Here is a 15,239-nt window from a genome sequence, read left to right as displayed (position 1 = left end):
GTATAGATATAGTTTATGATTTAAGTATTGATATTGATTTTAGTAAGTTTATTTATGTTTATATTGCATGTGAATGTTTAGTGTGATAGATATTATAGTATTTATGGTATTTAGTAGTTATGTAGTAGGTATGTATATAAGTAAATATTATGATGATTATTTAATGTTATATACATGTATTTAATAGAGGTAGATAGGTATAGTGGTTACACCACACAGTCAAGTCAAGTACGTCCGTCTGTTACGATTTTTAAGTTGACATTTTGTGTTTGAGGTTATGTTGTATTTGTAGAAAAATGTAAATAGAAGTTGATATCTTGAATAAAATACGATAGAAATGTAGAAAAAAACTATACAAGTGAGCATTATTAATTCACTATTAATGTTTTCTATAAAGTGCTTAATATTATTTTGATCATCGATTCCTATTAAGGTACATATTTACCTACATAGTGAAACTATCAAAAATTGGCTTGTATGGAACTAGAATGGAGTTTGTAACTGAAGTGTCAGAGTTTGTGCGATTGAAGGAGGAGCCCGCTGAGCCAGAAGCGGAGCCCGAGCGGCGGCCGCCCGGCGCGGCGCGAGGTGAGTGTCCGGGTGTTTCTCGCGTGCATTTGGCTTCACGACATTGGCAGTGATTCTAACAGCCTCGCCGGTGTAATTTTTACAAAACTATCTTCATTCTAATTATGGCGTTTACTTAACTCTTGTATATGCTATTAAAATCGTTGCCAAGTAAATTTGTTCTGAGTCTAATCTTAATCGTTTTACTTAGCAGTGCACATCAAAGAAGAACCACAGAATGAACATCAGTCAGATAGTGACGAAATAGAAGATTGTTTGCAACAACTAACGAGTGAATACGAAATAAAGGAAGATCCCTCATGCTTTGAAAATATTGTGAGTGATGTGATACATGGCTTGTGTGACGGTAGAGTGAAGGATGAGGTTATGCAGCCGGAGTCTGTGCCACAGATCCCACAGACAGCCTCCTGCTCGAACATGGAGTGTGTGAGCGAAGCAGCCATGCTGGCCGGCCTGTACACGGACCATGATGTTAAAGATGAGCTTGTGCTGGGTGCGGAGTGCCCATATCGCCCTGATGTCACTCTAGTAGTTCATGGTAAGTTCTGAATTCTTGTGTAATGATGCACTCCCTATATTGGTACTAGTTCTATATTATGCCAAATGTTTAATCCTTGAGTAAATAAGAAAGATTTAAATTTAGCATCATATCTACAGAGATTGACCGTAATTTGATGTTTGTTGTGCAGGTCGCATTGGCCATACGCTTCGAGATTGCTCTGTGACACTTGAACGCATCCCACACATTGATGTGCTCGCTAAGCGACAAGGCACAACTAGTAGTGACACTGAGTCCGATACTGATAAATTTACATTTAGAGGTGAATTTCACACTGAAGAGAAAGAACCATTATGTGATATTTGTGGTGAGAGACACAGTATAAAATCAGATTTAGTGAAACATGTCATAGATCATATCCACAGACTTCCGAGCATGGAACAGGAAGGCGGTGCGCAGGGCAATGGTGAGTGAATAGAATAGAATAGAATTTTATTGTATAACTGTGTACATGCATAGGTGCTTTTTTTATACAAGAAGTATCAACAGTTGCCTGCTAGGGCATACAATTATGGTAGGTAACCTACCCATTTTATAACTAAGCTTATTATCTAACATTACATAGGTGTCTTATTAACTAGCAAAAAATTATTTTGTGTCATAAAACACTTGCTCAATCAGCCAACTCTTGAGCTTACATTTAAACATAATTCCGTCTAGCGCTTTGATATTGAGAGGAAGATGGTGGAAAATACAGATAGCCATAATAAACATGCTCTTTTTGTTCATAGAGTTGTTAACCCGTGGAAGATATAGGTCATATTTGTATTGGTCTCTTTCTTTTTTTTTTCTCTATCATGGCTTTTACTCCTGTTATACATGTGTTTGTAAAACATAAAATTATCTTACAATAAAATTAAACTATTAAATCTAAAATTAAACTTAAAATAAAATTAAAATTAAATTAAACTAAATAAATCTAAAATTAAACTAAAGTAAATCTAAAAACGGCCCCTGTGGCATAGTACCGAAGACGCTGGCAGCATTTCCTCGCTGGATTGTCAAGCTAATACGCTGAGCGAGGAAGCTGCCAGCTCTTCGGTCGCCGGTGGCGTCTCTTAGTCTCTTCGATAAGTCCTTGAAGAGACTCAGAGCGCCAGGGTCCCACGGACCAAGGGTCTCGACGCCGAATGGAATAAAAATATATTCGGCGCCGAGACCGCTGTATTTTCCTACCTTTATTTTCTCGGCCGCCTCTGCTGCTGCCGCTGCCCTCACAGAGGTTCGGTGGAGATGAGACGGGGCCAGTGTGTCAACGCAAGTTGCGTCCCAAACCAGCACCCGTCCCATATTCCACGGAACCAACGACATCCCATCCGGTCTCTTACCGTCCGTCCTAGATATGCCGGTCGGCTCTAAAAGGGCCGGCACATTGACTGACGCAAGAGACCGGCGGATCACGTCGTTGAGGGCAGCATGCCTCGAGAAGCGGCCAGCGCTTCGTTGGCAGGAAAGGCCGTGGTGCCCAAGTCGGTCAACCTCATGGCCACAGGGGCAGGGATGGGGGGCGCAGACCGGGACCCCAAGACGAAGAGAAACTGAAATACGAAGAGTATCGGGGGTTAAAAATGTGCCCAAATTTGGGGAAGGGTGTGCATGGAGCCAGAACCCTGCTTCGCTGGTTCCAGCTGCTAGGAGTCTGGCTCGTCCCTCAGTGTCGGATTGGGCTAGGAGGGAACTAACGGTCAATTTACATATAATGTCGTCCCAGCTCCTTTGAGAATTTGGATATTCGGGAAAATTTTGACCGGGGCAAGCAATTGACCAAGCATTTTTGGCGTCAGCCAAGCCCGCAGCCTCACAGTTTGTTCGTAGGATTTTTCCTATGAGACTGGACGAGCTATGAGCTGACGACAAAAAAGCTGGTAATGCCACACTGGAAATTTTACTCCTTGATATTTTGAGCCAGGTGGATTCTGCCAATGTCGTGGTGACTTTTGACTTTTTTTTTTTTTTTAAACGAGTGTTCGGTGATTTTTGATTTAATTTTTGGAAGGATAGGTCAGGAACCTAGAACGAAAAATAAAACACAATATTGGTCTCTTATATTATTTTTTAATGATGACTTTTTAACAAAATATGCAGTTTGACTCTTTATAAACATACATAGCTCTAAGACATAAATACTTGCTAATGTCAAAATACGTTTTTCTTTAAATACGTCACGAAGTGAATCTTCTGTGTACATACGATATACAGTTCTTAAGCATTTTTTCTGTAATTTGAATGTTTTATGTACATCTACAGAATTACCCCAGTAGATAACTCTGCATGTAAGTAAGGGATAGACATTTCCATAGTAAGCATTTAGTACAATATTTTCTCAACATGTTTGAGCAAGTAGAGATAAGGCATAGCAACTACTGGATATCTTATTATTTATATGTTCAATATGAGTCTTCCAATTTAAGTGAGAGTCTATTTTAATCCCAAGAAAACTAGCTCTGGTCACAACTAGCACTGAGTATTTAGTTGATGACCGAATTAAAACCGGCCAAGAGCGTGTCGGGCCACGCTCAGTGTAGGGTTCCGTAGTTTTCCGTATTTTTCTCAAAAACTACTTAACCTATCAAGTTCAAAACAAATTTCCTAGAAAGTCTTTATAAAGTTCTACTTTTGTGATTTTTTTCATATTTTTTAAACATATGGTTCAAAAGTTAGAGGGGGGGGGACGCACTTTTTTTTCCTTAGGAGCGATTATTTCCGAAAATATTAATATTAGCAAAAAACGATCTTAGTAAACCCTTATTCATTTTTAAATACCTATCCAACAATATATCACACGTTGGGGTTGGAATGAAAAAAAATATCAGCCCCACTTTACATGTAGGGGGCCGTACCCTAATAAAATACTTTTTTCCATTTTTTATTTTTGCATTTTGTCGGAGTGATTGATATACATATTGGTACTAAATTTCAGCTTTCTAGTGCTAACGGTCACTGAGATTATCCGCGGACGGACGGACGGACGGACGGACAGACAGACATGGCGAAACTATAAGGGTTCCTAGTTGACTACGGAACCCTAAAAATGATAGAAATTTGTATTGTGTTGTGCCTGTAATCATTTTAAAATGGCATATATAAATTGGCTGTGCGTTTGAATACTTTCTGCAGCTTTTCTTAATGATTTACGGATATGAAACATAAAAAAATTAAATTAAAAATATAACTGAAGAAAAGTGAGCAAACATTTTATTTTACTGTGGAAAAATTGTAGGTGTTTTGCAGAGTACCTAACGTGATTACAGTAAAAATATGTCTGTAATATTTTATCATTATTAATACTGTCTAAAATGTTTTAGCATTTGTTGGTCAGTGCCAGCAAGAGCAGGAGCGGGTTTTATGCCGAAAATACGCGATCCAGGACCGCGTGCGCCTCGAACGGCTCCGAAACCAAGAGGCTCTTGCCGCCAACGACACGCAACACACGCATACGGAAGTTGATGCGGAGGATATACACACTAGAGTTGACAATGGGAAACCGACTTGTGATCTTTGTGGAGATAGTTTTGCACTGAAATCGGATTTGAAAAACCATATCATGTTTGGTGTTCACATGCCGACGACACGACGTTCACAAGACGTGAGTCCGAAGAAGGAATCAGATACTAGGATTCATATGTATGAGTGTGACTTATGCGGAGCATCATTTCAGCAAAAAAATACCTTACACATTCATATCAAAACACACTCAACACAGTCAAAGTCTAAGGACTCTAAATGCGATAACATAGGAGAAAAATTTTACTGTTGCGAAATATGTGCAGAGCGTTTCCGAAGTAAATTCCGATTGAATAAACATAGAAGAGTTCATTATAATATAAGTTCATATTCTTGCCACGTATGCGAAAAAAGATTTAAAACTCCTTCTGATTTTAAAAGACATACAAGTTTATGTAGTGACAAACGACCATATTCCTGTGATGTGTGTGAAAAACGGTTTAAAACTAACGCTTATTTAAAACGACATATACTGTTTCACAGTGATAGAAGGCCATATTCTTGTGATGTGTGTAAAAAACGGTTTAAAACTAACGCTTATTTAAAACGACATATACTGTTTCACAGTGATATAAGGCCATATTCATGTGATGTGTGTAAAAAACGATTTAAAACTGACGCTTGTTTAAAACGACATATACTGTTTCACAGTGATAGAAGGCCATATTCATGTGATGTGTGTAAAAACCGATTCAAAACTGTTTCCGAAGTTAATAGTCATACAAGGACACATAGTGACCTAAGACCACATTCTTGTGACGTATGTAAAAAGCGATTTAAGTTAAAGGCTGTTTTAAATCGACATACACTGACTCATAGAGCGCCTTCATATTCGTGTGATGTGTGTAAAAAACGATTTAGTACTAAGGATTATTTAAAACTACATATTCTGATTCATGGCGATTTAAGATCATATTCGTGTGATGTGTGTAAAAAACGCTTTAACACTCAGGTTTATTTAAAACGACATATACTATTACACAGTGATACAAGGCCATATTCTTGTGATGTTTGTAAAAAAAGATTTAAGGTTAAGGCTGTTTTAAATCGACATGCACGGACTCATAGAGCTACACGTTCACATTCGTGTGACGTGTGTAAAACACGATTTAGAACTGAGGCTTATTTAAAACTACATACTCTTCTCCATAGTGATGTAAGACCATATTCATGTGATGTGTGTAAAAGAGGATTTATAACTATGTCTCTATTAAAACGACATACATTGGTCCATGCCGAAGTAAGACCGGATTCATAGAGATGCAAAACCATATTTAAAAATATTTTAAGCGGGTTACTCACCTATTAAGTCGATATAGCATGTGCCTCGCGCTCTCGACATGTAAAGGCGGGGTCGCTACTCTTGACAAAGATCCTCGAAAATAGATCGTAACATGTCGAACGCTATATCGACTTAATACGTGAGTAACACATCTGAGAGGTCATCACTAGTGATCGGGGATTTGGATGCCACACGGGGTAAATGACCTTAAACATTATGATAGTGTGGATATGCCGCGGGATTCCAGGCTTTATGTGATTAGAAAAAGGAAAGCTTTTTTATCATAATATTATGCCTACCTACCTTTGTATTATCAATTTATTGCTATTACGGGTCAATGTTTTAAATAGACCTCAAATCACCTTTGTTATTACCGCTGAAAGTGCTAAATTTATTTTTCTTAATTCACTTACAATAAAATATTAATACGTATAAAAATTCACTTTATTATAGATAAATAATTTAGTGCAAAATAACAAAGTCATTTTCTTAGTGACAAAGAAAGTTTGACTTTTTTATATTACACGTAAATAATACCTACATTTACAATTTCATTATTTTTATATACAATACAATACAATACTCTTTATTGCACACCTCACATAGTTTACAAGTAATACACAAGAAACAAAACAAATTAAACAGAGATATAATCATTCCTATTTCCCTATATCATAACCAATTAATTTATAAATATTATTACTTACACGGGAATTGCTTTTAGTTTTCGACCAGTTACTGTATGCATGTTATGAAGTCATGCATGCCTTAATTCACCAAAAACTCAACACATAGATTTTGCAAGTTTTGCATCTCGCTATCAATCTGTCTATCATTTACAGTGTTTTACAAATATAATATACTGAACCGTAAAATTGTTTCTTTTTATAACCTCCATAATCTCCAAACCTATGATTTTTGAATAATACCACATGGTGGCAAAACAAGCAAACGGCTCGTCTGGTGGTAAGTAGTCAGTAGTCACCGTAGCCTAAGGATGCTTGCAACTCCAGAAGTATTACTTGCACGATGCTGGCCCTTTCGCAATCTGTATAATATACTCCTGTTTTGAAGAATTCCATGTTGTACACCCTCAGTAAAATGGCAGGGAGCTGAAATGAATTGAACTGAAATGAAATATTTATTTTCCAAGTAGGCATATTACAATGCGCTTATGATCGTCAAATAAAACTACGCCGGCTCTAACCCTACGCCTCAGCCTCGAGAAGATTTCAGTCCCCCCCTCAGTTGGAGGGGGGTATCCACTATGGGACCGGCAAGAAACATTCCACAGTCGGTCGCGGGAGGAAACTCTCTTAAACCGCACAGTGCAGTGCAGGCTCCCCGGGGTGAGAGAAGGAGCACGCAGCCGACGGTAAGCGCGGCGGTGGTAGAAAGCGGCCGTTGGCATCATGGCAAACAATTCATACGTGACCCCATGTCTGGCTCTAGTGCGCCAGTACGCAAGAGCGATACTTAGAGATAGATTGCAGATGTGTTACGGACACAAGTTTCGTCCGTGAGCTGCTGTTTAGCTTTGGTTTTTTTAGGAAGTGTCCTTTCTATTCATAAGTACTATTTCATCATCATCATATCAGCCCTTTATCGCCCACTGCTGAGCATAGGCCTCTCATCTAGTACGCCACTTGTCCCGGTCCTGAGCTAGTCTCATCCAGTTGTGACCCTCAATTTTCCGGATGTCGTCCATCCCAACGAGCTAACGGATGCCAAGCGCTTCTTACATCTGTGAGCGAGCGGCCACCATTCTGTTAACATTTTAGTCCATCTGCCATCACTCTGCCTAGCAACATGTCCCGCCCAACTCCATTTTAGTTTGGTAATGACGAAACCCACGTCTAGCACCTTGGTGCGACGACGGATCTCGGCATTCCTCACCCGATCTTGAATCTTGATACCGAGCATGGCGCGCTCCATGGCTCTCTGTGCAACTCGGATCTTATGCACAGCCTTTTTAGTGAGCGTCCATATTTCGGCACCGTAGGTCATGGTGGGCAAGACACATTGGTTAAAGAGGCGAGTCTTCAGGCATTGTGGAATGTTAACAGGTTTTGAGGATGTCCGCCAACTTGTTGAATGCCGCCCAACCCAGCTGGGTTCTCCTAGAGATCTCCTGCTCCTGTTGTGTTTTGTCAAAAGATAGAACATGTCCAAGATACACGTAATGCTTGACAGACTCTAGCTCTTCGTTCCCCACCATAATGGTTGAGACCGAATCACCAGAGATGTTCGTCATTACTTTAGTCGTGGACATATGCGACAAGAAGACACCATGGATGTTGATACCAGTTTTGTCCCATTTAAGCGTTTTTATGACGTCTTCTAGTACCGTCGTAAAAAGTTTGGGTGAAATGGTATCTCCTTGGCGCACCCCCCTACGGATGGATATTGGATCACTGAGTCTATGAAGCCGGACTTGCATTGTTGCCGAGCTGTATAGCTCCCGGAGCACATCCACATAGCGAGCATCAACTGAGCAGCGATGGAGAGAGTCAAACACAACCCAATGTCCGACACTGTCGAAAGCCTTTTCGTAATCTACGAATGCCATGCAGAAAGGACGGTTGTATTCGTGACTTTTCTCCATAAGTTGCTTTACTACGTTAGTAGTACCTACTAGAAGTACTATTTATTTTGTGGTTACAGTCCAATATTATTTACCTACGTTAAAGATCAATGCAGATTTGGAGATGATGTCCAGCTATTTGATCTCATCACGAAAAAAACTAACTTAATCACAAATTCATCACCGGATTTGTATGTGAGGTCAGTACAGACGAACACATCGTATATTGTGGTGACCGGACCAATGCTGCGTCAGGTACGCCCGTCTGTTAGGGTGCGCGCACACGGGCGACAAAGTTGCTCGGCGACTTTCGTATTTGTATGAAAAGTTGCGTCGCCTCGTGTGCGCACCTTCATACTAGCCCATAGACCGAGCGACGGAGACAAAACAGTTTTGTCTCCCGTCTGTGGGGGCCCTTACGATTTTTAAGTTGACATTTTGTGTTTAAGGTTATGTTGTAGTTGTAGAAAAATGTAAATAGAAATTGATATCTTGTATAAAATACGATAGTAAATGTAGAAAGTAACTATACAAGTGAACATTATTAATTCACTAATGTTTTCTATAAAGTACTTAATATTATTTTGATCATCGTAATAGGTACATAGTGTAACTATCAAAAATTTACTTGTATGGAACTAGAATGGAGTTTGTAACCGAAGTGTCCGAGTTTGTGCGATTGAAGGAGGAGCCCGCTGAGCCAGAAGCGGAGCCCGAGCGGCGGCCGCCCGGCGCGGCGCGAGGTGAGTGTCCGGGTGTTTCTCGCGTGCATTTGGCTTCACGACATTGGCAGTGATTCTAACAGCCTCGCCGGTGCAATTTTTACAGAACTATCTTCTTTGTAATTATGGCGTTTACTTAACTCTTGTATATGCTATTAAAATCGTTGCCAAGTAAATTTGTTCTGAGTCTAATCTTAATCGTTTTACTTAGCAGTGCACATCAAAGAAGAACCACAGAATGAACATCAGTCAGACAGTGACGAAATGGAAGATTGTTTGCAACACACAACGAGTGAATACGAAATAAAGGAAGATCCCTCATGCTTTGAAAATATTGTGAGCGATGTGATACATGGCTTGTGTGACGGTAGAGTGAAGGATGAGGTTATGCAGCCGGAGTCTGTGCCACAGATCCCACAGACAGCCTCCTGCTCGAACATGGAGTGTGTGAGCGAAGCAGCCATGCTGGCCGGCCTGTACATGGACCATGATGTTAAAGATGAGCTTGTGCTGGGTGCGGAGTGCCCATATCGCCCTGATGTCACTCTAGTAGTTCATGGTAAGTTCTGAATTCTTGTGTAATGATGCACTCCCTATATTGGTACTAGTTTTATAATATGCCACATGTTTAATCCTTGAGTAAATAAGAAAGATTTAAATGTAGCACATATCTACAGAGATTGACCATAATTTGATGTTTGTTGTGCAGGTCGCATTGGCCATACGCTTCGAGATTGCTCTGTGACACTTGAACACATCCCACATATCGATGTGCTAGCTAAGCGACAAGGCACAACTAGTAGCGACACTGAGTCCGATACTGATAAATTTACATTTAGAGATGAATTTCACACTGAAGAGAAAGAACCATTATGTGATCTTTGTGGTGAAAGATTCAGTGTAAAATCAGATTTAGTGAAACATGTCATAGATCATATCCACAGACCTCCGAGCATGGAGCAGGAAGGTGGTGCGCAGGGCAATGGTGAGTGAATAGAATAGAATAGAATTTTATTGTATAACTGTGTAAGTGTGTACATGCATAGGTGTTTTTTGTTATTCAAGAAGTATCAACAGTTGCCTGCTAGGGCGTACAATTATGGTAGGTAACCTACCCATTTTATAACTAAGCTTATTATCTAACATTACATAGGTGTCTTATTAACTAGCAAAAAATTCTTTTGTGTCATAAAACACTTGCTCAATCAGCCAGCTCTAGAGCTTACATTTAAACATAATTCCGTCTAACGCTTTGATATTGAGAGGAAGATGGTTGAAAATATGGATAGCCATAATAAACATGCTCTTTTTGTACATAGAGTTGTTAACCCGTGGAAGATATAGGTCATATTTGTATTGGTCCCTTATATTATTTTTTAATGATGACTTTTTAACAAAATATGCAGCTTGACTCTTTATAACTATACATAGCTCTAAGATATAAATACTTGCTAATGTCAAAATACGTTTTTCTTTAAATACGTCACGAAGTGAATCTTCTGTGTTGTAGGGTTCCGTAGTTTGCCGTATTTTTCTCAAAAACTACTGAACCTATCAAGTTCAAAACAATTTTCCTAGAAAGTGTTTATAAAGTTCTACTTTTGTGATTTATTTCATATTTTTTAAACATATGGTTCAAAAGTGAGAGGGGTGGGGGGACGCACTTTTCCTTTAGGAGCGATTATTTCCGAAAATATTAATATTTTCAAAAAACGATCTTAGTAAACTCTTACTCATTTTTAAATACCTATCCAACAATATATCACACGTTGGGGTTGGAATGAAAAAAAATATCAGCCCCCACTTTACATGTAGGGGGGGTACCCTAAGAAAACATTTTTTTCCATTTTTTATTTTTGCACTTTCTTGGCGTGATTGATATACATATTGGTACCAAATTTCAGCTTTCTAGTGCAAACGATTACTGAGATTATCCGCGGACGGACGGACGGACGGACGGACAGACAGACATGGCGAAACTATAAGGGTTCCTTAGTTGACTACGGAACCCTAAAAATGATAGAAATTTGTATTGTGTTGTGCCTGTAATCATTTTTAAAATGGCATATATAAATTGGCTGTGCGTTTGCATACTTTCTGCAGCTCTTCTTAATGATTTACGGATATGAAACATAAAATAATTAAATTAAAAATATAACTGAAGAAAAGTGAGCAAACACTTTATTTTACTGTGGAAAAATTGTAGGTGTTTTGCAGAGTACCTAATGTGATTACAGTAAAAATATGTTTGTAATATTTTATCATTATTAATACTGTCTAAAATGTTTTAGCATTTGCTGGTCAGTGCCAACAAGAGCAGGAGCGGGCTTTGTGCCGAAAATACGCGATCCAGGACTGCCGCGTGCGCCTCGAACGGCTCCGACACCAAGAGGCTCTTGCCGCCAACGACACGCAGCACACGGATACGGAAATTGATGCGGAGGATATACACACTAGAGTTGACAATGGGAAACCGACTTGTGGTCTTTGTGGAGATAGTTTTGCTCTGAAATCAGATTTGGATCAACATATTATGACTCATATCCATATGCCGACCGCACAGCGTTCACAAGACCCGAGTCCGGACAAGGAATCGGACATTGGATTTAATTTTGAGAGTGATTTAAATAGACATACAGGGATTCATAGTGTCATAAAACCATATTCATGTGATGTATGCAGCGAAGGATTTGTGACTATGTATGGTTTAAAACGACATACACTTGTTCATGCTGCCATAAAACCATATTCGTGTAAAGTATGTAAAAAAGGATTTATAGGAAAGAGTGCTTTGAATGTACATGCACTGCGTCATTGTGACATGCGACCATATTCGTGTGATGTGTGCAAAAAACGATTCAGAACTAAGATTTATTTAAAACAACATACTCTGATTCATAGTAATATAAGACCATATTCCTGTGACGTATGTAAAAAAGGATTTTCAACTGTAAAGTTTTTAAAAAAGCATTCACTACGTCACAGTGATGTAAGAACACATAATTGTGATGTGTGTAAAAAAGGATTTTTAACTATATTTGAGTTGAAAAGACATACCCTTGTTCATAATGACATAAGAGTAAGACCATATTCCTGTGACATATGTAAAAAAGGATTTTTAACTATATCTGTTTTGAAAAGACATGCACTCGTTCATACTGACATAAGCACATATTCCTGTGACATATGTAAAAAAGGATTTTTATTTATATCTGAGTTGAAAAGACATACACTTGTTCATACTGACATAAGACCATATTCCTGTGACATATGTAAAAAAGGATTTTTAACTAAGAGTGGTTTAAAAAATCATTTACTACGTCACAGTGATGTAAGAACACATTATTGTGATGTGTGTAAAAAAGGATTTTTAACTATATATAAGTTGAAAAGACATAGACTTGTTCATACTGACATAAGACCATATTCGTGTGATGTGTGTAAAAAACGATTTAAAACTGACGCTTATTTAAAACGACATATGCTGTTCCACAGTGATATAACACCATATTCGTGTGATGTGTGTAAAAAACGATTTAAAACTGTCGATTATTTAAAACGACATATGCTGTTCCACAGTGATATAAGGCCATATTCGTGTGATGTGTGTAAAAAACGATTTAGGAGAAAGTCTAATTTAAAGAGTCATACTCGGATTCATAAAAATATTAAAACAAATGAAAAAACTATTCTGTCATAGACACAGCCGCAATAGTTGACGACGTGAAACGTGCGAACTACCGCTATCGAGAAAGCCGTAGGCTGAGATCCACGCAGAGCTGAAGTCAGTGCTCAAACCACAGAACACCCCACTAGAAGCCTAATGCAAGCGATATTGTTCGAGACGCAAATCACCAATCATTGCGGGGTGAGGCGGGAGCGCACGGCGCTGCCATTGGTCGTTTCAAATAATGGCGCGCCTTTACGCTTGGCCGTAGGGATGAGAATGGGACATGTCTATTATAGACAATGGTCCCGGTACTAGTACTGTGGTGAATTTGTTTTGCAACAAATTATAATATTATAGCAGTTTTTCTAACTTATTTATATTTCTTTAGTTATAAAGTATTATTTCTACAAGTAATGGTAAGAAATGCGCAAGTTAGGCGTTTTTGCAAGCTTTTATTTAACTTGCAATATTAGTATATTCAGGTGAAATCATGCGACTTTTAAAGCAGATATTTTTAACCGATTGAGCTGAAATTTTGCACACATAATTGTGTAAATCACGTGACGATGCAATATTATGGTATCATGGAGCTGATCTGCTGATGGACCAGAGACGCGGCCATAGATTAAATTTCATATCTGATTATGATGTTGACCTCGATTCCTACGCCAAATCTTGGGATTAGTTGCCAAAGCGGACCCCAGGCTCCCATGAGCTGTGGCGAATGCCGATGCCGGGATAACGCAAGGAGGATGATGATTGTGATAGCACCTCAATAAAAATCATTACTAATCTCCAATTGCTAATTCGAGTCCAAAAAAACTACGACAGATACGTCAATGTCACAGCTGTCAATGTCACTGTCAAAATACTTTTCAGGTTTCGCCAACCTTCTACATTCTTTATTTGGCACGTAAGAAATCCAAGAATACTTGATGATAAAATTGTGAAGAAAATTTGTTTTAGTTTTTTTGTTTTAATTCTCATACGTCAAATTAGTTCCACCGGTCGCCACTAATGATAAATGTTGGTAATTCGCATTATATTACGTGTATATGTGACAATCAACATCACCTTCATTCACGTTGCTAATAATAATAAAACTAAAACCAGACAAATGTATGCACTAAAGCTGCCCTATCTCAGTCAGGTGCAATTTTCGCCAATGTTTATTAAATTAGTCATTTGGAGTCTAACAACCCATTACCAATATTAGAATGTTATTGCTGAAGGGTAGCACCTGAACTGGCTCTCAGAATGGCGCGTAGCGAAGTCAGGGGCTCACGAAAGGTATTTCCTTAGCGTATTGAACGAGTGCCCAATGTATCTCTGAGACTCCTCAGGAGATTTGGAACCATAAATTGAAGAACATTACTCAAACTTACTTACATACTCTCTTTAAGGTAAAACAATACATAGATCATTACATGTGCCATTTTTTATCTAAAAGGTTCATAAGTGTCGGTTGTCAATAAAACGCTACTTGCATATTAACGTCTGTCTATCATATATCAGAGATGTAGTCTGTATATCTGTGTATCATACATAATAATAAATTCAAATACAGTTTGGCAGACCATGGTGTCATGGCCGCTTCCAAAACAATGGCGGCCGTGGCAACCATAAAGCCCACACTATACACTATTTCTCCGATTAGCTAATTGTAAAATATATGTATAAAAAATTGGTCACAACATCTATATCATCAACAGTTTGTTCTATACCGCAAAATATAGCACCAAATGTTATTGATATCTGAAGTGATACAAGCGCAATACCAACTTTACAACTAAAAATCACGGAAAAAAAGAAAAAAAATCGAGCGTCCTAGTATTTATGTAAATAATAAAAGACTATTAAATATATAAATCAAAGGATTGAAATAAATAATAAATAATTTATCTTGGCGTGTGTATTTATAAAAAAGGATTATACTATTTTACAAACATTTTATTGCAGTGGCAACATCGTAGTAGTTTTTTTGGACTCGAATTAGCAATTGGAGTATTAACTAATAACTAAACTGTGCATTTTTACTTACGTTTACTAAGTTAAATTACCAACTAAATATTCTAAACTAATCAATCGACTAAATAACACTACAGACTCTACAGATTCTAGATTCACAATTACAAATCTGCTTTCTTTTATATTTCATAAAATAGTAGCACATGGTACGAACGGTAGTACGAAGTTCCCGCAACAGACATAAACTAACATGGCCCCATCCCTAGTCGTTTACGTGAAAGGGATAGCATGATCGCAATGTTAACTAGGCAAAAAGGGATGGACGCGCCTCGGCGCCGCTCAATACAACCATATTGACCAGT

General features: G+C 38.4%; 1 protein-coding gene across 3 annotated transcripts; it reads left to right on the top strand.

Annotated features, from left to right (window-relative positions):
* Window positions 1–269: 269 nt before the first annotated feature.
* On the top strand, window positions 270–13,130 carry LOC125238699 (zinc finger protein 493-like). Of its 3 annotated transcripts, none has more exons than XM_048146099.1 (4): window positions 270–588; window positions 779–1,126; window positions 1,278–1,553; window positions 11,531–13,130. In XM_048146099.1, exons 1-4 carry the CDS (start codon window positions 489–491, stop codon window positions 12,937–12,939), a joined length of 2,133 nt encoding a protein of 710 aa, XP_048002056.1. In that variant the 5' UTR covers window positions 270–488; the 3' UTR covers window positions 12,940–13,130. The 3 variants fall into 3 exon arrangements, with proteins under 3 accessions (XP_048002056.1, XP_048002057.1, XP_048002055.1); XM_048146100.1 differs by lacking the exons at window positions 270–588; window positions 779–1,126; window positions 1,278–1,553 and adding exons at window positions 8,303–9,260; window positions 9,454–9,798; window positions 9,949–10,224; XM_048146098.1 differs by lacking the exons at window positions 270–588; window positions 779–1,126; window positions 1,278–1,553 and adding exons at window positions 8,303–9,260; window positions 9,451–9,798; window positions 9,949–10,224.
* Window positions 13,131–15,239: the final 2,109 nt, after the last annotated feature.

This window comes from Leguminivora glycinivorella, chromosome 24 (assembly GCF_023078275.1).
Source record: "Leguminivora glycinivorella isolate SPB_JAAS2020 chromosome 24, LegGlyc_1.1, whole genome shotgun sequence".
Lineage (NCBI taxonomy): Eukaryota > Metazoa > Arthropoda > Insecta > Lepidoptera > Tortricidae > Leguminivora > Leguminivora glycinivorella.
The sequence above is the reverse complement of the archived record's forward strand: the minus strand, read 5'-3'. Positions and strand labels throughout refer to the sequence as shown.